Source organism: Eupeodes corollae, chromosome 1, assembly GCF_945859685.1.
Source record: "Eupeodes corollae chromosome 1, idEupCoro1.1, whole genome shotgun sequence".
Lineage (NCBI taxonomy): Eukaryota > Metazoa > Arthropoda > Insecta > Diptera > Syrphidae > Eupeodes > Eupeodes corollae.
The window spans coordinates 44,117,579-44,138,965 of record NC_079147.1 but is presented as its reverse complement, the minus strand read 5'-3'; the positions used below and the strand labels follow the sequence as shown (position 1 = coordinate 44,138,965).

Sequence of the window (21,387 nt, the reverse complement as noted above, 5' to 3'; positions counted from 1 at the left end):
TTTATTTAAAAAAATATACAAATAGATACAAATTTACAAATGTACTTTACGTATTCCAATAGTTTTGGGATTTTTTTTTAGAATAAACTATAAAGAGCGTTTATATTTTCTTAGAAATTTATATTTCTTGTTTAATCATTTATTTTGGAGTGTTTTCAAAATATGTACTTTCGTTTTATTAGAAAAAAACCTCAAGTTCAAATTCTGAAAATTAACTTTCAATATTTCTAACTAACCCGAAATTCTTTTTAAAACAAATTAATTTGTTAAATCTGAGAATTCCACACTTTATGGAAAGTAGAAATTCAGAAATCGCCCTAAAATATTCTTTTTTATTCAGAGGTCTAAAAAGAGAAAGTGGGTCTTAGAAGGGGAAGGTGAAGGGGGTACCTTGAAGCTTAATTGAGCCCAGAACTTAATTACATATCAATTTTATTCAATGCAAATCCCGTTCGAATTAACTGAGATATGAAGCAATTTCTATACAAAAAAGTACGTATACGCCACGTAGCACCAAACAAACATAAAATGATTTTTATTACAAACCGTGGTTATTCCAATCAAATTTTTCTTTTATTTGATACTCATATGTTTTATTCTTCAAAATAATTATGTCTTGAGATTAACTAATTGATAAAGGGTCTTTCATTAACCGTTTTCTATCTTTCAAATGATTTATAACAAAAAATGTGGATAGGATTTCAGCAATATTTTTACTCGTTTGAAAGCCCTAACGATAATTTAATGTGTGTGGGGAAAAAAGTGTCGAAATGCCCAAATTTGTATCACTTTTGGCTGTTGTAGTTTGTGGCTTATTCCTAATACACCTAATAGTTCAGAAAACCGTACAAGTTAAATTCTAATAGGGTCAAATCGCACGATCTGAGTGGAAATTTTATATCATATTAACGTGAAAGACCCGACCATGTCTTTTATTCGAAACACTGGTGCAAAGATTAATGTGAGATACGATTTGTCGTATCTACCGTCCTCCTGGTAAAATCACTTGTAGTTGGTTTCCCTCCCATATTATGTAATTCAAGTGCAAAGAAGTTGGTTATTTTTGACCTTTACTTACTTACTTACTTAAGGTGGCTCTACAGTCCTGTGTGAACTAGGGCCTCTCCCAACAAAATTCTTCATCAAGCTTGGTCCCTATCTAGATGTTTCCAGTTTATCGCTCCAAGTTGGGTGAGATCACTTTCCACTAGTGCGCGCCACCTGATTCGCGGTCTTCCTCTACTGCACTGTCCTGTGGGTGAGGATTCGAAGACTTTCCGAGCCGGAGCTTTGATTTCCATGCGCTCTACGTGACCCAACCATCTTAGTCGTCGATTTTTTACCCTTCTGGCTAAGTCTACCTCACTGTACAGCCCGTACAGCTCAACGTTCCATCTTCTCCTCCACTCCCCTTCGATTCATACGGGACCGTAGATCACACGAAAAACTTTTCTATCAAAGCGACCCAAGGTGCTTTTATCCGCTTTTGTCATGATCCATGCTTCTGTACCGTATAGCAGGACGCAAATAATAAAGGTCTTATAAAGCAACACTTTGGTCCTTCGAGAGAGGGCTTTACTACTCTTATGCTTTCTTAGTCCAATTAAACAGCGGTAAGCAAAGGTTATTCATTGTTTTATCTCAGCTCTAGTGTTGTTTTCTTCGTTTTTTGTACCTTTAGCTCTCATAAATAAATTCATACTCTAAGAAATATAACATCAAAGTGCAAACAAAAGATGGCCTTAATAAGGATGTATTGAATATTATTGAATCCCATGGTTTTAGATCGTCACATAATCTACAGTTCTGTTGTTGCGCGTTGATCATTCTTTTAAAATGAACCTTATCGTTAAGAATATTCTCTGATGAAAATTAAGCTCAACCTCCAACTGATCCTTACCCTATAATCTTTTACATTCATTGCTTGGGTTACACTTTGTAGTATGTCCAAGTCTGAATTACGAAGCACGTACAATTTATAAAGTTGTGATCTTCTTAAGGCAGAGCTCTTATCAGGGACGTTAAATGGATTAAGTTAGGTAAGGTTAAGTTAGGTAAAAATGGCTGTGGATTCAGACAACCTTACTTAACCAAGGCCAAAAGAAAAGGGCCATTGTGATACCACATGAATCTAGAGAATTACTTCTTATAAGTCCAACTATTTGGAGCTTTTTATAAAGAGAAAAGATATTCGATATAATTTTAAGCTTGTTCACTGGGATTATTAAAAGTTTTGTTTCCCAGATGAAATTTGCGTCTTAGTGAAAGAGCAGGGAAAGTGCAGAGAAGGTGAGAGATTGCTTCCTCTTCTTCTTCGTCCATACAGCTCCTGCAGAAATCATTTGAGGCTACACCAAGTCGTATTGCGTGTCTGCCTAAAAGACAGTGTCCCCTAAGGACAGCTATTATCGAGCTAATATGAAGTCTGCTTTGAGATAACGTCTGCTTTGAGCGCTTTAAGTCCAGTGAAGGTATAAGTTTTGTGGCTGCGCATGTTGGTAAATTGTGTCACCTAAAGTTTGCTATCGCAAAAGCTGTTTCTTTTAACAGAAGTTTACATGTAGCTATCCATAAACCTATCTTCTGCCTTTCATAGGAGATGGATTGCCTCGATTTCTTTTAAATAGTTTTCCTGTAAGTTATGTTTTCAGCAGATCTTGCATTTGGTAGCCGTTCGGTTGTTAAGCCTTGGTTGAACATTTTTAGTTAGCGAAATTTCACTTTTTAAACCACATCAATTAATTTATCAATCCAAAATGTATTGTTTTTAATTCCTTAAAACATTTGAAATAAACCAACTTGACATACGAACCTTCAACATCACTGCCAAATATCATAGTTCCCTTCAATAAGCAATAAATTGTTCATTTGAAGTCCAAACAAGTTTAAAATTAGTTCAAGTCCCTAAATTAACTAATTGAATTTAAATAATTTTCTTCATCACTTCCAACACCGTTCCTAGTGTTGGAATTTTGTTTCTCTTAAACTTGAACTAAATACTTTGAAACTTTAAATATTTCCAAAAGTTACCTAATTTAACTTAACCATCCACTTAAGCAATTAACTAAATTTATATTAAAAAAATACTTATTTAAATTTATCGATAAATTCACTCAAATGCAACACTTCCCGTTTATCATACATCGTCTACTCACATCACAGTACTTGAATAATTGCATATATCTCCCAATAGCTCTTTTAACTAGTTGCCAGCGTCCACATTGATTGAAAATCATTTCACAAATTTATCAGATTTATTACAAATTCCCGCCCCAGGAGACACAATATCTATCTATCTGCATCTGAATATCTATCTATTTTCTAATATATTATAAATATATGTTGTCCATATATAGAGAGATATTGGCGGTATCCGCATTCCAAAGACCACAAAATGGTGCCACAAAGTGCGCTCTGTAAAATGTTTAATTAAAATACCAAGTATCTATATGTATGTACATTTAGATGTCCATAAAAACCCCCCACCCCTCCCTCCATTTTGTGTGTCCGTGTTTTGTATTTTGTCATCATCCTCCAACTTTTGCCTTGTTACTATTGCTGAATTGCTCAGAGGTATTTTAGCAATGAAAATCAAAAAAATTACAACAACAATAAAAAATAAAAAAACAGGACCGCCGAACGCCCACCCACTCTCTACTATGTATATTCCTGACTCGATAATATTGTATACAAGCGCATAAATGACGAGTTTGGTATCTGGAACAAGGGGTTTAAATGCCATATACATTGTGGACATAAAAGGGGTATGAGGGGGGGTTTGGTGGAGAATCGCGATGCACACAAAAAACGAAAGCTACAACTCCATCAATCAGTGCGGTTATGCAATTAGATTCTGCATACGTATTCACAAAATGCGATTCAGATTCAGATACAGATACAGATTCATTGGAATTAAGGTTTGGGGTTGTTTTGGGTTGTTTGGGGTTGTTTAGGGTTGGCAATGACGTTGTTGTTGGTGGCGTTTTGGTGTTTGATGGCGTCGAAGAGTGCCTGTATTATAGTAGACCTACCATAGGACTATAGTCAATTTATTTCAACTATATACCGCGCCATCACATCATCCACACTGGCGTCGATGATGTTCATTTTATTATCTCGCAGTTCTAGTGGCCGGCAGCTCATCAACAGTCCAAATTCTCATATAAAGATACAATATACTATAGAAAGATACTTCTCGTCCAACAACTGAAATTGGCGGTTGCAGTTCAAAGTAGAGTTTTTTTTTTGTTTTTTTTTTTGCAAATCAAAAATACAACCAAATAGAGACACAGAGAGCAATTTAAAATTTATTTATTTTCTTGTGTTGAACATTAATAATAGATATTTTTGTATTTATTTTGTTTTATGCTTTTTGTCTAGATTGTACAAATATCTACACACCATACAAAAAGCCATACACAAAAATTTTGTATTTTGAAAAATAAATAAAAGAATAATACAAAACTGAAACAGAAAATATGTAAGCTACAATTATTTTTGAAACGGCTGGTTTTGGAAAAGGTCATCCATGCGGGATGCAAAAACCAAACCGAATATTGTATTATTTTAATGAAACTGGATATTTTTATGTTTTTATGTATCTTTTATTTTTGTGTTTATTAAAAAACAAAAAAAAAAAAAAAACAGAAAAAAGAAAAAAGACCATTCACGGTGTATCTTATATATATTCGAGTAAATTGTATGTAAGTGAATGAGGTTTTCATCAACTTTGTAACTTTATGCAAGGACATTTTAATCTAGTTTTGTATGATGCTGATGATGATGATGATGGTATTTCATGCGGGAGCGAGCTTTCACTGGTTGTGTGTTCGGTGTTGTGTATTGTGTGTGTTGAATGGAGGAAATACAGGATGCAATAAAGTGTGTATGAAAAACAACATCTCCTCGTCGTCATCGTCGTCGTCCTCATCGTCATCATCATATCGTTGAATAAAAAGTCAGTTTTTTTGTAATTTTCATCACATCATCATCATGTCCACCTTGAGATACATTTTGTATCTGGTTTATTCTATCTTCATCATCACCGCACAAAAATACTTTATTCTTTTTTTCTGCACTTTCTGATGGTTTGCATCATTGAAAGATACAAAAAGAAAATGGTATAAATCTTTACCGCATTGCTCTGGAGGTGACTGTTGATGATGAAGATGAGGTGTGGTATGGTGTGGTGTGGGAAGTGTTATGGCGTTTGTATGATGGTGCGGTATGTTGTGTGGTGTTGCTGTTCAATCTTTTGTCCGATGTGGTTGTTAAACTCATCTTAATTTGTAGAATGTACCTTGAATTATGCAAAATTATCACACGATGAAAGGCGATACAGATTTTTTTTTGTATCTTTTCTTATTCTTCGTCTCATTCATTCTATCTCCCTCGTTCTCGCTTTTTGTATAACTACAAATGCTTTTGTAGCTTTTGTTGCTATTATTTGTAGGTATGGGTTATATTTGTGGCAAGTAATTTAAGATAATGATCATCAAGGATGTTTGGATATTAAAATAAATATGTATACCAAGGGTATCTCTACCCCTTCTCTACCTGATGTTATGTAAGGATTTTTGAAAAGAAAAAAGAGTAAAAAATGGTTTATTCATTTACGAAGGTGACCTGATACTCTATCAGTAGTACCATGAAGGTAGATAGAGTGAAAGCAATTTAATTTTTTAATCTTTTTTAATAAATTCCTCAATTATGGGTGTTTTTTTTATTTTTATATTCTTTTTGTTGCTCGAGAAGGTTAGGTTCATGGGATTTGTTTTTGGTTTAAAATATGGGGTTCTAAGAAAAGGGGAGAATGGATAGTGTTGCATCGTGAGAAAGTTCTTTTTAATAGAGGTTCTTTTCAATATGTAATTTTAATTATTAAGAATTTGATTTTGATGGGAAAATAATTACGTAAAAGGACATTTTTAAACCGAATTCCATAAAAAATATCAGAGTTAAAGAAATGCACTCTATATTAAAAAAAAGTCTTCAAAAGATAAACCAAAAACTATAAGATTGAGTTTATAATTTATTTTTAGACTTTTTTTTAATAATTTCAAAATTCACTTGATGATTGCCCAAAAATATTTAGGTTTCAAAAACTATTTATATATTCTATTTTTAAATCTTCTAAATATTTCATCGTGTTCAAGTTATCGTGATATTCAAATCAAAGCCCAAAATTGTTCAAGACTTATATTTCATTGAAAATTGGCATCTGCATTCTCTTATATATTAGTAAAAAATATGCGTAACACTACGTCTTCATCGGTTTCGACGCTCGTTTTTAATAACACTCCTTTTGTAAGCTCGATTGATAAAGCAGCACAGTTTGCTGTTAATTTGACGCTGCCAATGAGTGACATGACTCCGCCTGTACTTGAATGTGTAAACGATTCTATGGGACGAATCTTCTTTTGTACACATTCGGTTACTAGAGTACTTAAAAATCTTGACAAATACAAAACGCTGGCAAAACCGTTGTGTAAGCTTTTCCATCTGTCCTATTCTACGGGTTTCTTTCCGAGAGGATGGAAAACTTCATTTGTCCAGCCTGTCCCTAAAAAAGGTGAATCCTCCTCCCCCTCTAACTATCGCCCAATTACACTTACGTCCCTTCTTTCCAAGGTCATGGAAACACTGATCAATCAATTTTCAGCTTAAGAAATATCTTGAAGAACGGAAGCTTCTTATTGACCGGCAGTATGGCTTTCGTTGCAATAGATCCACTGGTGATCTCATGTTTTACCTAACAGTGGAACAAAACTTTACATCGTTCTGGAGAAAGTAAGATTATTGTACTTGATATTTCGAAGGCATTTGAAAGAGGTTGGCACCAAGCTCTCTTATCGAAAATGCATGCATTTGGCATTGATGAGTCCCTTCCATGTTGGGTTAGCAATTACCTTTCGGACCGTTCAATTCAAGTAGTATTGGACGGGCTCAAATCTGATATTCACAAAATAAACGCTGGTGTGCCTCAGGGCTCCGTTTTGTCTCCAACTTTCTTCCTTATATTCATAAATGATACTTTGTCTGAAACTACTAAAACACTACATAGTTTCGTTGATGAGAGTACACTCTATGGATTACCAATGGCAGCATATGATAAGCTCATTAAATTATGATCTTGACAGCTTTGTTCAATGGGGATTCAAACCCCGTAGAATTAAATGCTTCGAAAACTCAAAAGCTTAACCTTCACCCAATGCCACTATTTATGAGTGGTACTTGCATTGAGGAGACCGCTCTTAGTCCTAGGTATGTGCATTACAAATGCCTTGTGGTGGAGTGATCACATATTTGACATCGCCAAAAATGCTGCCAAGTGTTTATGTTTTCTCCGAAGATGCAAGAAGTTTTTTACCCCTTCTGATCTGGCTACAATATATAAAGCTTATATTCGTCCGACACTCAAGTGCTCTAATAACACGCTTGAGTCTCTTGGACAGAATTCAAAAAAGAGCTCTAACATTGATAGGTGACCGTTGTTTAACTGAAACGTTTGTATCTCTTGATAACTGACCTAATGTTTAATGTTTTTCATTATTATATCGCTTTTTTCATAAACAATGTTCTAGTAAAATAGCCAGTTGCAAACAATTTAACCATAATACCCGTTCCTTAAGGAATGCCCATCAGTTTACTTGTTAGCCCAATTTCAGACGTACAGTAAATTAGAGAGATTCTTTTTTTTTGTCGCACTTCACGAATGTGGAATGCTTTAACAGACTCAATATTTCCCACTCATTACAATGTGCAGGCATTCAAAACCAATATGCATTGGAATCTCCTTTCCAATCGTTTCCTCCCTTCCTAATTACTCGCACTGAGTATAACCATTATAAGGGTATTCATATCCCCTTGAGCGCGCGAACAATATATTTTTTTTTTTTATTTGTCAAATTGAAAATTTTGACATTTTGACATTTCTCGACGTTTCAAGGTCCCTAGAGTCGAAACAAAAGATTTTTTGAAAGATTTCTGTATGTGTGTGCGTACGTACGTCCGTACGTTCGCGACGTTTTTTTCGTCGTCCATAGCTCAAGAACCAGACTTCAAATAAATTTTGTTATGCAGAAAATAAATCGCAACGATGAACAAATCAAAAAAATTGCGATCTTTTACCATAGCAGAAAAAAAAAGCAAATAAACGATTTTTTATAAATCAAATAAACGGAAAAAAATTTGTCAACTCGAAAATTTTGCAACTAAAATATTATTTTATCTCCAAAACAATTTTTTTCAACGAAAAATAATGTTTTTGACATCTGATGAAATTTTGAAAAAAATCGAATTGACTATTTTTTTATAAAAAAATAAAAACCTAAGAAAAACATTACTGAAAGTTGGTAAAAACTGAATTTCGACTCTAATATCTTTTCAAAAATTTAAGATTATGTCTTCAAACTTATTTTATCTCATAAAATATATTGTTTTCAACATTCTGAAAAACTTTGAGAAAAATCGAATTCATAGTCTTTTTACAAAAAATAAAATCCTAAGCAAAAAATTAAATAAAAGTTGGTAAAAATTGATTTTCGACTTAAATATCTTTTCAAAATTTTGAGATATTGGCTTGAAAATACTTTTATCTTTTAAGAAATATTATTTTCAACGTTTAGTAAAATTGTGAGAGAAATCGAATTGACAATTTTCTTACAAAATTAAAAACTTAAAAGAAAATTTAACAAAAGTTAGTAAAAATTGATTTTCGACTCAAATATCTTTTGAAAACTTTGAGATATTGGCTTTAAACTACATTTATCTTTCAAAAAATATTGCTGTCAACATTCAGTAAAATTTTGAGAAAAATGTAATTAACAGTTTTTTTTTACAAAAAATGAAAACCTAACAAAACAAACAATACTACAACTAGGAAAAAATTTACTTTGGACTCAAATAGTTTCTCAAAAATTAAGAATATTGTCTTCACACTTAAAGAATAATTCAACTGACAACTTTTTTAACTCAACATCTACAAACTTTTAAGCAAGACGAATCAACAGACGGGATGGGAATTTATCAGTGTGGGTCGCATTCCAGCATCTTTTTTTTAAGCGATAATATAGTAATTAATGCAAAATAAATAGAAGGATGTTTAAATTACAGAAATGAGCACAGAATTTTTGTAATTTCAGTGTCAAAAAGAAAATCAAAAGTACATTTTTTGTTTAGATGTCGATCTATTTCAATTGTTGTTTAAAATGCTGTCCAATTTTATATCCCTGGAAGCATGTTTCGCTTACATAATAAATCAATACAAAAGTCTGTCTGTCTGACAAAATAAATTCACATTTAGTTTCAAAATATTAACAAATAATTGTTTCTATAGAAAAAACCTACAAAACTATGCAACAATATCATGTGAACTAAATTGAAAATTGGCAACTATAGTCTTCTATAGCATACAATATAATATGTGCCTTAAAGCTTGAAAAGTTGAATCATTGAACTAGAATATAGAATATCCAATAAAATTCGTGTTAATCTCTGATATACTCTGCTATAACCCAACCCACCTACGTTTGTATATTATACACAGTACAGTGTATAAAATGAATGTAGTTCAAAGTTCAAATATAATGTGATGCTCTCTGTATCTGTACACATATTTCGAACAAAAGCAAAATTCAATACGAGCACATTGAAGAACTTTTGTTTAGAACTTAGCCAGGATATGTTTATCAAATGATGACGCGCCACCGCTTGCTGTCGAAGCCGTTCATTGTAGTCCTTGTACAATCATCTCCGATATAGATACTATACAGAATAGATACTAAAACTATAGATAGGTTATGTGGGCAAATATTTTAATAGTTCATTATAGAGTTTTGTCGCGCTTAATGTCGTATGAACTGAAAAGTAATCAGTTCAGTGCGTTTTCAATATATAAGTACCCGTTTCTGCCGTTGCATCGCCAACGCCACCACCACCATCACCATAGCATTTAACTATAAAGGATATGTTATATTGTATTGAGCCAATATGGCTTTGAGGATGAGTATGAGGGGATACACGACACATACAGTTGATCTCCTGATGGTCTCCAAAACAATTATTATAGATCCTTTGTTCAAATGCAAATATGGCTATCTAAGTATCTATGTATGTATGTGTCTATGTTTTTCGGTCTATGGCTATTTTGTGAAGTGAATTTGTCATCATAGTTTGAAAATTCTAATCTGTGCAAAGCATTGGATAATCAAAAGGATATAAAGTGTCTCTATGAATTTTAGGAATTCCACATGGTTAATATGTGGAAACGATGAAACAATTAATATATACATATGTACAAGTTTCAGTGCATAAATATATGCATTTGTGTTGAAAAACCCACAAGAGAAATACCAATTTTAGAATTATTGGTATTCAAAAGTAGGTATGTTTGGGATGATGATGGGTGAATTATTTTCAATAGACAAGAACAACGCGATAATAATAAATAACCAAAATTTGTGATGTTGACGATGATAATAATAATGATAAGGATAACGATGATGATGATGATGGTGTGATGATATTGATTTGTCAAATATTATATAATTTATATTGAAGTGCGATAAATTTAAATAAGTGTTTCGTTTGCAATGTTTACTGATGTCCTTTTAATTTTGTTTGTTTTTTAGCTCTGGCCCAGGATTCATTTAAATGTCCTGATGATTTTGGTTTTTATCCACATGAAAAATCCTGCGATAAATATTGGAAATGCGATAACAGTGTTGCTGAATTAAAGACATGCGGTAATGGTCTGGCATTCGATGCTACCGATGAGAAATTCTTGGCCGAAAACTGTGATTACTTGCACAATGTTGATTGTGGAGACCGTTCACAATTGGGTGAGTAACTTTGAAATATTTTTTTGTTTACATTTAAAATTAGCTTATTCCTGACTTTGATTCAAGCAGTTTCATAGAAGTTAAGTGTTTTTTTGTATCTAAAAGAACTTTAAATTTGGCACATATTTAAATTATTAAATGTTACTATTTTAACGATTGTTTATGGCTGCCGGATAATCCGGATAACAAGATGGTACAGATGAGATCTACCAATATTCGAATGGTGTCTAAATTCAAATTATATTCAATATATAAAGAGCACGTTTAAAATACGGGATACCTTAAGTATAAAGAAACAAATATGGACACAATTCGGATAGTTCGGATCATGAGATCGTTTTAATTTGGATAACTGAAAATCAAATCTTATAATTATGATTTAACAATCTTAATAACGAGTTGTTGGAATATTATCGGATAGTCGCTATCTCAATTGTTCATTTGCGATCATAAAGTGAACTTCCGGATAGTTCCGAATTTCAAATATCTGCATATCAGTTACTTTCCAAATTACTTCAAACCTTTCATTTTTCATTGACGTGCAGTCGAATATTAGATACCATTATCTTATTTCAATAAACAAATATTCGGAAATCGTATTTCATTCGGATTATCCGAATCTCCATTGTTCTTTGATATCTGAAAATATTTAAAAACTTTATTTTATTGTTTTAAAACACTTTTTTAAATCCAAACCAAATTAAGTTGAAACTATTCTAGAACTTAAAAATTCTATAAAATCTTGTCATAAAAAATAGAGTTGCCTAGATAAAGTTCTCCTTCTTTAAAAAAAAAAAAACAAATCTTTACAGGCTACGCCTTTTTTTTCTTATTGAACCCAAAATATTGACTAAATTGTGTTATAATGAAACATTCTCTTTTTAGAACCACCAATTTCTTCCCCTCACTGCTCTCGATTGTATGGTATCTTCCCCGACGAACAAAAATGTGATGTCTTCTGGAATTGCTGGAACGGTGAACCCTCAAGATATCAATGTTCTCCCGGTCTTGCTTACGATCGTGACTCTCGTGTGTGCATGTGGGCTGATCAAGTTCCAGAATGTAGAAACGAAGGTTTGTATATTTTTTTCTTACACTAACAATATTTAAAAAAATGAAAAATAATAGAAAACTAATTACATATAATTTTTGTTACTTTACTTTTATAGAAGTTGCCAATGGATTCTCATGTCCCGCTGCTGGTGAAATCTCAAATTCAGGATCATTCTCTCGTCATGCTCATCCAGAAGATTGCCGTAAATACTACATTTGCTTAGATGGTGTTGCCCGTGAATATGGTTGCCCAATTGGTACAGTCTTCAAAATTGGTGATGGTGAAGGTACCGGAAACTGTGAAGATCCCGAAGATGTTCCCGGATGGTAAGTTTCAGATAAAAAGATTTAAAAAAAAAAACACAAATATTTATCAACCATCAACACATTTTTATCATGTTGCACGCTATATAAAGACTTTTTGGTGATAGGGCTTTAACATTAACAAAACAAATATTTTTTCTCGCTCTATTATACTACCCCCTGCCATACCATGCCTTGCCTCTCTCTCTCTCTCTATCTCTTTGTAACACTCTTGCTTAGTCTTAAGCTTTCTTGCGCTTATTTAAAAAACCTGATTTAAATCTGGAGCTAGGTAGTTTATTAGCTAAAGTTGATATTTAAATGCCTGCTAAAAATCGATGCACATTCAAAAATAAGAAAACAAAAAATCAGTCTCATATGGAATTCAAAATCAAAAAAAAAAATCAAAACTCGAAACAAATCAAAAAAAACCAATACCATCCATTCTCAAAAATTACAGTGAAGACTACTACGGTGACTTGGATCTGAAGAGCATCCGTAAAAGTGAACTCTTAGCCGGATTACACACACCGGAAGCACGTAACAAAGCACCCAAAGTAAAAGGCACTCCTGCCAAAGATGCGTAAATAAGAAGTCTTTCAACTTTAACCAATACAAAAACTTAAAAATTACTAAAAAAAATAGAAACAAAAACTTCTTCCACAGAAACAAAAACATGAATCCTTGATTTTTAATAATTTTGTTTGTAATTTGTGTTTTTAGTTTTCGTTTTGATTTATCCATTTTAATTTTATTTAATTCTTTTTTGTTTGTTATTTTATTTTAATTTTTTTTTAATTTCGTTTGTTTTAAATTAAGAACAAAAAGATATAAGTCTTATTCGAATCAAATACTATTGTTAAGTTAAACATCAAAATTCAATACTTAATTTGCCTTAAAATACCAACCAGGATATATAGGGTGGTGTCTTATTTGAGGACACCGCAAAATTGTTAAGTTATAATCAAAAAACAAAAACAAATGTTTCTTATATAACTAAGAATGGTAGATATTCGTATATAAATTTTAATTTTATATAAAATTCTTATCTTTTAATTGATAGAGAGACTGCTATTAGAAACATGAAGATGTAAAAAACAACAAAGAATCAGTTTAATTTTATTTTAACTGATTTTGATTTATAAAAATATGTAGATCAAAGAGAAAAATGAACGTAATGTAAAAACTTATCGGTTTACGTTACGTTTCAAAAAGTATGAGATTACAACAATAACAAAAAAGCCACAAAATATATACCGATAAAAAATGTAAGAACAACAACAACGTTTTTTGTAAAAAGAAAAATGTAAATCGATTTTTTTCTGAATTAAAGAAAAAGAAAATAAATTAAAAAAAAAAAACTTAAAATCTTTTATTTTTATTTTTATCAACAAATTTACTCTGACTTTAAACTTTTTTATACCTAACAAGCTTAATGACTGTTTTTTTTTCTATTATGTTGACTATTTTTAACTGACAATTGTTAATAACCCAAACTCATTTCTATTAATTTACTAAAAAAAAACTATTTTGACTTTTTTTTTATTTTTGTTGAGTATTTAGTTTTGCGTTTTATGGTAACATTTTTTTAATTTAATTTTTAGAGAACGATTTTGTATAGAATTTAATATAAGTTGGATGCTTGAAAGGCATGTTAAAATATTGTATTGATAGTTCTTAGATTATATTTTAGGCTCATCTTTTTTCCTTCTAAAACTTTTCTGAATTTCTTTTCTCTTTTTATGAAACGTAGTTTTTTAGTCCGTTTTTTGACATTTTGTTTCTAATTTTTGAAAGTTCATTTTAAAGTAGTACTCAATTCAGTCAAAACTTGTTTTGATTTTGTTTCTGAAAGTGAAATTTGCCGTCTTTTATTCAGGATCTAAAGTACTTACTAAAATATTTCAGTACCAGAAAATTTTTACTTGAAAATGTATTGTTCATACAATTCACGGCAACGCAAACTCCGAATATTGATATATCAACTTTTAAAGAACTGATAAGAGCATAAAAAATATTTTCAAGTACTTTTACTTCTGTAAGCTAGTACTTGCTAGTTTAAAAACAGGAAAGCTACAAAAATTTTCAAGTGCTTGGGTGCATTTTTCAAATAACAGGTACCTTACAATATGCTTTTGAAGTATACTTCAAATATATTTGTAGTGTTTTTAAGTACTTTAAAAATCAATTTTAATACAAAAATATATTATCGATTGGGATCATTTTGTAAATTGATTATAGCCTATTAATTCCCTGAAAGTAAGCCCCAAGTACTTGCTAAAGTCTTGAGTATAGTTCTTACCAAATAAAATTAAAGAACTTCTACTCAGAAGGAGTACATTTCTTGGTACTCCGCTTCTGCTTTTTTCATTAATCAAGTACTTGGAATTCCTTTCGTACTTTAATTAAAATTCCCAGTACAAAATAAAATTAATAGAAAATAGAAGGTATTGATAATGGTTTTATAATTTACGAGTGCAAGTTAAAATGAATACAAAAAAAGTGTCAGAAGTTTTAAAGACATGATCAGCTTTTTAAGATTATCTACAATAATTTTAAATGCAACTTTGTAGAAATTAATTAAGCTCCTTTAAGAATATTTCCATATTTTTTTTCACCTAAAGCTTTTCTCAATGTCTTTCCTCTTTGAATAAAATGTAGCTTTTGGGTCTTATATTCAGAACATAAAGTGCCAATACTGGGACTAACTGCAATATTTTAAATGTATTTTCTTCCCAGTATCAAGGAACTGAGTAGAGCATGCAAAATATTTTCAAGTACTTTTACTTCTGTAACTTAGTACTTCGTACTTGAAAAAAAAGAAAGCTTTGATATTTTTAAGCATTTGGATTAAGTTACCAAATATCAGTACTTTAAGGATGTGTGTAGTTATTGAAAGTACTTTATAAATTAATTTTTCAGAAAAAATACATTATAAATCGGAAGCGTTTGATAAAAAATTATTAATAGCCGAAAAATCTCTTGAAAATAAAATCTAAGTACTTAAAGTATTGCTTATGTCTCGAGCACTGTTTTTATCAAACAAATCTTTCTACTCAAAAAGATTACATTTCTATCCATTTAATTTTTTTTTTACTCACCTTCAACTTTTTTCATTTCTCAAGTGCTTTTAAATCCTTTCTTTTTTTAGTTCCAATTAACAGTACAGAATAAAAATTAATAGGAGAGAAGGTCCTAATAATGGTTTATATAATTTTTGAGTACAAGTTAAAACGGATGAAAGTATTTTGAAATTTTTCAAAGCTTTTGAATTTTTTCCTACGATCCTTTTAACAGCAAATTTTAAGTGACATAATTTAAGTCTCTTTAAAAATATTTTCAGCTTTTTTTCACTGTCTTTCCTCTTTGTAAAAATGTAGCTTTTAGTTATTTCTTGAAACTTTTTTTTTATCACAGTTTACAGAACTTAATGTAACAATACTGAGACTTACAACAGTATTATAAATGTAGAAAATTAATACTTGAAAATTTATTGTTCATGCAATTCATGGCATTGCAAGCACTGAATATCGGTGTTTCAAGTGTAAAAGAACTGAGCATGACCAATACTTCCAAGTAATTTTACTTCTAAAACATACGAATAGTACTTAGTAGTAATACAAAAAGAGTCTTCAAATGTTTTCAAGCATTTGTCTACAGTTATCAAATATCAGTACTTCAAGTGTGTGTATACTAAGTACTTTACAAATTAAAATTTCTGAAAAATACACATTTAATTGGAAGCTTTAGTAAATTTAAACTATCAAAAATCAATTTAAAGTAAAACTCAAGTACCTAAAGTATTGCTTAAATAAGGTGGCTCAAGAGTCCATTGAGAACTAGGTCCTATTGACTTACAACCATTTCCGTTAGTTGACAGGTCTAAGCCGAATCGGAACGGATAATTTGAGAAAACAGTTTTCATGCCAAGAATTACTCTTAGAGGATTATTTTCAATTCCTCAGAGCACGTGAAAAGCTTTATGCACTAACCAATACGCCACGTTTACTACATGTAGTTCATGTGTACCAAATTAAATACAGGAGAATTTATGTAGTACTTCTAGTCTTAGTACTCAGCTTTTACTTTTATCATTTCTCAAGTATATACTTAAATATATAATTTCTGGTTACAAGTTAAAATGAATAAAAGGCATTTGAGAAGTATTAAAGTCATGATAAGCTTTTTGGAGATATTTCTACAATTTAAGAATTTTTCAGATATTTTTCGCTTGAATTTTTTTCTAAATTTCTTTCATCTTTAAATGAAATGTAATTTTGTAGTCCTTCTTTGATCTTTCGTATTTATTTATTATTTAAGGTTATAATTTTGAGAACAAAATATTTAGACATTAAACATTTTTATAGTTGTTGTGAAAGCACAAATGTAATTGCAATTCCTAACACCACAGGTCAAAAATATAAGTTTTTCAAGTATTCAGTATTAGCAGTTCTTCAAATCAATTTTCTTTCAGTAATGAATTAAAAGAAATACCCAATTTTTTACGAGCATTTGCTTAGAAGTATTATATATCAGTACAATGCCAATTCATTCTGCTTTACAGTACCTAACCTAGAAATTCCTTCAAACTTAAGTTCAAGTATTTTAAATACTGTTTAAGTCTAGAGAATATGATACTTTACGAATATAAACTAAGGTATCAGTTACCTAGTACTTCTGCTTAGAAAGACTACATTTCTATTCTTGATACTCAATTTCTTTATTTGAATTTTGTTTTCTTATTTTCATTACATTTCCATAAGAAATTTAAAGTAAAAGCAAGATTTTGGGAAGTAAATGCACAAGTAAGCATATTTCTAAGCATAACTTCAAATATTTAAAAGACCATTGAAAGCACATTAGATATTAAGTTTTAATAGAAGATAATGTTGTTCAAAACTATTTATATTTACCAACACTTTTGTTGTCAACTAATATCTGACTACAAGTATGAAAAGTACTGAATTCTATAGATGAAAAACTCTAACCAAAACTTAAAGAAAGAATTACTCTAGCTATAGAAACACGAAATTATATGATCAGAACAAAAAATTTCGACAAAGCTTAAATTAGGTACAGAGACTTAACACTTTCATGTAAATTTAACAGAGGATTAAATGGGATTAAGTGTCAAACGAAAGTCTATAAGCACTATCCAAAAAAACGAGGTATTTAAGACACCAATTTTAAGACTTTTAAACATCATTTTAATCGAAAAAACAACCTTAGACTAATATAATTTAAGAAACAGTTAATACACAGACATGATAAGAGCTCAACAAATTTTAAAACACAAAAAGATGGAAGCATTATCGTCCAGGACTACTTGAAAACTTGGTTTTTTAAAAGAACATTTTTTTCATAACATAGCACAACCAAATAGTTGTTTTACAAATTTTTTTGACTGCTGTTCTCCAAAGTTCCGAGAAAGAATGAAAATCATTTATTTGTTGATATTCTATAGTTTTACACTAATTTTGAAATAACCGAACTTCACCCTCATGAACTTAATGTCAATTTCGTATATAATTGTACCCACTTTTGTATTTCTTAATACCAAATCAGATCACAGTGTTAATTAAAATATTCATAGAGACATCTTCAGAAATATTGTCTAAAATGTCATTTGATATCAGAATTATTTTCAATTCCTTCTGTCTCAATGACAGAGTTTTTTTCAAATGTGTTTTAAAACCAATTTATTTATAAAGTTCGTTAACTATAAATATTGCTTTTTCTAGTACATACATATAAAATCATATAAAAATAAGGCAACATTTTTCGATAAATATTTAAGTCATTTTGTCAACAAAATAAGCTCGCAGGATTCTGACATAAAATCCAAGATACTTCTCCTCAAAGATATTTTGTATATCAAGTTATGATGTCAGTTTACATACACTTTACTCTAATACCTTTTTATTTTATTTTTTGTATTTACACATTTTTGGAGTAAACTTAAACAAAATCCAAAAATAACAAACTAGAAAGCCCAATTAAAACTTTATTTTTATGCTCGCACTGACAAAGCTCTTTGCTGACGGAATAAAATAAAGACAAAAAAAATTAAAGTTTAGTTTTATAAAACTTTCCAGTCTGATTCTGTAAGCTTTCTCTTCCTTTTTGTATAGAATTTCCTTAAGTCCAAGAACTCTGCGAGTGAATGTTTTGTTTCGTTGATATGTTGACAGTATAGAGTTTTTGGCAATTAACAACAATGGGATTTATTTAAATCCTATTTTTCATTTTGTTTCAATTATAATATTGTAATATGTCCAAAGACAGACTTTGTTGTTAATGGTTTAAATTAAAATACAATGAATAATGAATTAAAAAACATATACAATCTGCATACATTTTTAAAAGCTTAGAAATGTTTTAATCCTCAGTGTAAAAATCTTCAAATTAAATTTGATTAAAAACATTTTTCCTCCCTTAGAACAGAAAATCCAAGGAATTTTTTCACATAACAAAAACTGATTCTTTCGCTTTGATAATCACATTTAAAAAACCTTTTTAAAATTGTGCTATAGTCTCTCAAAACTCAAGATGTACGATTGTCATCTTATAACTAAACACAATTTGACAGAAGACAATTCTTTGAAGTTAGGAAAAAGGACTTAGGTCAAAAACTGGTCAAGCAGACTCAATAAAGTTAAGACGTTAATATCAAAGCAATTGTGAAAAGGCTGTTGAACCAAATCAATAACAATTCTTTTACCTAACTCCAAAGAAGTAAGAGATAGTTAAAACGCAACATCACGAGATGAACTGTCGTCTTTTTGTTGTCAAACACTGTTTGACAATATTAGCACTCGCCTAATTCACTGTTTCCATTTTTGTGTCTAGTGTTTGGTAAAGCATCAGCAATTGAAACAGTATCCTGGAACTTTTGAACTATCTTTCCATTTTAAGATACAGCTCTTAAATGGCAGCACGTTTCCTTTAAGTTTAATGGTGTTTGCTTCTTTTCTGAGCCACAAATGTATAACTATAGAATTTTGCACACTTCAGAACACAACCAAGAACAGTTAAGTTTTTGAACAATTTTATTAGCCTGTGGCCAAGAATCCCTTCGCTGCTGATGCACTATACGCTTTCAATACGGCATTAATTCCATATTCATATTCTTTCTATCTTATCGATTTAAAACTGTACTCAGGAAGTTTCTTACGTTTAGTAAATAACCAAAAGTTACAAGGTACCAAGTCTTATACAAATGATAACGAAAAACAGTTGAAGAAATTTCCTATTTCGGTACCAATACTGCTCACTTTGAATTTTTTTCAGCTTATCGATACTCAAACTATCTAGGTGAGGTCCTGGACAGTGAATTGGAGCACCAAATCTTCGATTTAGTTAATATGTAGTTCAAAAGGAAATGTTAAAGGTCGTTCTGATCGTATCACTTCTTTAGCGTTTCCTCCATAAGCTTTTTCGAAATAGCTTGCTCACCAAAGATTTTCTGCAAAAACTTTTTAGCGCTAGATTTTATCCGAAACACAAACTTTGTAGAACAGCATTGTTGAGTAGTTTCGGACATGACACATAGCCATATGACAAGATTAGGAGCGAAAGCCCGCAAAAAATAGTAGTAACTACACAAAGTCATCTAAATTTATAAATATAATGCATCCGAAAAAGTTCAGGCTCTGCACAAAAATTGTTCTTTTGTCTCATTTAAATTGGTAAAGCACTTTAAATAATGTTATATTGCATAAGATTAATATTCCTTTTTTTTGTTGCCAAATATTAGAAGTGTTTTTCTGTTTTTGTAAATTATTTAATTTTTAAGATCAGGATTGCACAAACTTGCAACCATTCTAAAAACAAAAATAAAATAGCTTCACTCAACATTATAACAAAATATTTAAGTCATTTTTGTAAGTAACAGTGTTAAGAAGCTGATTTTGGTACTTTTAAACTTTTTGATCACAAAATGACTACTTTAACTTTTAGTAATATTCTAATGCTATAAGACTTCTGAGATTCTGACAATTCATGTTGAAAGGTCTGTTTCCGACATTTAGGTTTGTTCGCTTCAATTTTTTTAAAGAACAGACACTGATGAGTTGATGTGTTCGAATTCATCAAACATCAGTATTTTTAAAACAAGCCAATTATTAAATATTTAGGAACATTTCAAGATTATCTTTAAATCTTAGTACTTAGAAAATTATAATAGTCAACTACTTTTGGACTCTTATAATAAAAGTGCATAGTCAAGTTTTGACTTACTTTATTATATATTTCCTTAAAATTTGGGACTTAAGTTTAGAAACTGAGAAAATTATTGTGTTTGTATGCATACATTTAAGCATGAAAAAAATATAAGAACATTTTTGAAAAATTCAAGTTTCTTATGAAAGAAAGTTCAGAAACAACTTATTATTATATTTTTAACTTTCTTTTGAAAAATCAATAAAACTTCAAACAACTTCAACTAAAAACGGAAAGTGTGCAACCTAAATGTGTAGTGTTAACTTTCTTACGACTTTTTTATTCAAATTTCCTTCTATTTCAAATAATAATTCTTTTACATTGATTTACTTATTTTTATTTCATATTTTTTAGCGTGGACTACTATGGTGATGTAGATCTGAAGGCATTGAAAAAAATAGGATACTAAGTTGGATCACATTTCTGGTAATAATAATGGTCTCCTCAACATGGCTGCTTGAGTTGACGACAAAAAAATTAAACAAAAACATAATTAAAGCAACGATGATGACAAAGTAGACATTTAAGACTGAATGAATACAAAAAAAAAACACAAATTTAAAATTAATTAATCGCAAACACGTTACAAAATTTTAGAATAGCAACATTTTTATTTTTATATTTTGAAGAAAAAAGAAATAAAACAAAATTATTTTATTAATTTTTATTTATTGCTAAAAACATTGTTTGCGATTAAGAAAAACAACAAATGTCTACACAAATAAAAATTGAGTTAAGCTTTGTAAATAGTAAAAGTCAAGTCTTCTTATATAGAATTTAATAAAAGAATAAAATAAATGAGAAAAAAAACTTTAAACAAAGTTGTTTTATTTTAACGAAAATAAGTCACATTATCGACGTTGTCGCAAGCAAATTGATGGTCCTTAGCGAGTTGTCTGTGTGCTCATAAATACCATTTCTTACCGGCCATAACTCAAAAACCAACAGATCATATATTGACTTCAAATAA

The 21,387-nt window shown here is 30.4% G+C and overlaps 1 protein-coding gene across 2 annotated transcripts in view; it reads left to right on the top strand.

The window, feature by feature from the left end:
• Positions 1–20,932, top strand: part of LOC129938778 (protein obstructor-E) — a 39,156-nt gene extending 18,224 nt beyond the window's left edge. Inside the window, exons 2-5 of one of the 2 annotated variants that reach the window (XM_056046522.1) lie at positions 10,632–10,841; positions 11,727–11,915; positions 12,011–12,221; positions 20,772–20,932. In XM_056046522.1, the coding sequence (XP_055902497.1) occupies positions 10,632–10,841; positions 11,727–11,915; positions 12,011–12,221; positions 20,772–20,826 (665 nt within the window). In that variant the 3' untranslated portion in view covers positions 20,827–20,932. Of the gene's footprint in view, positions 1–10,631; positions 10,842–11,726; positions 11,916–12,010; positions 12,222–12,657; positions 13,483–20,771 lie in introns of those variants that run through there. The other variant, XM_056046521.1, reaches the window with a different exon arrangement.
• Positions 20,933–21,387: the final 455 nt, after the last annotated feature.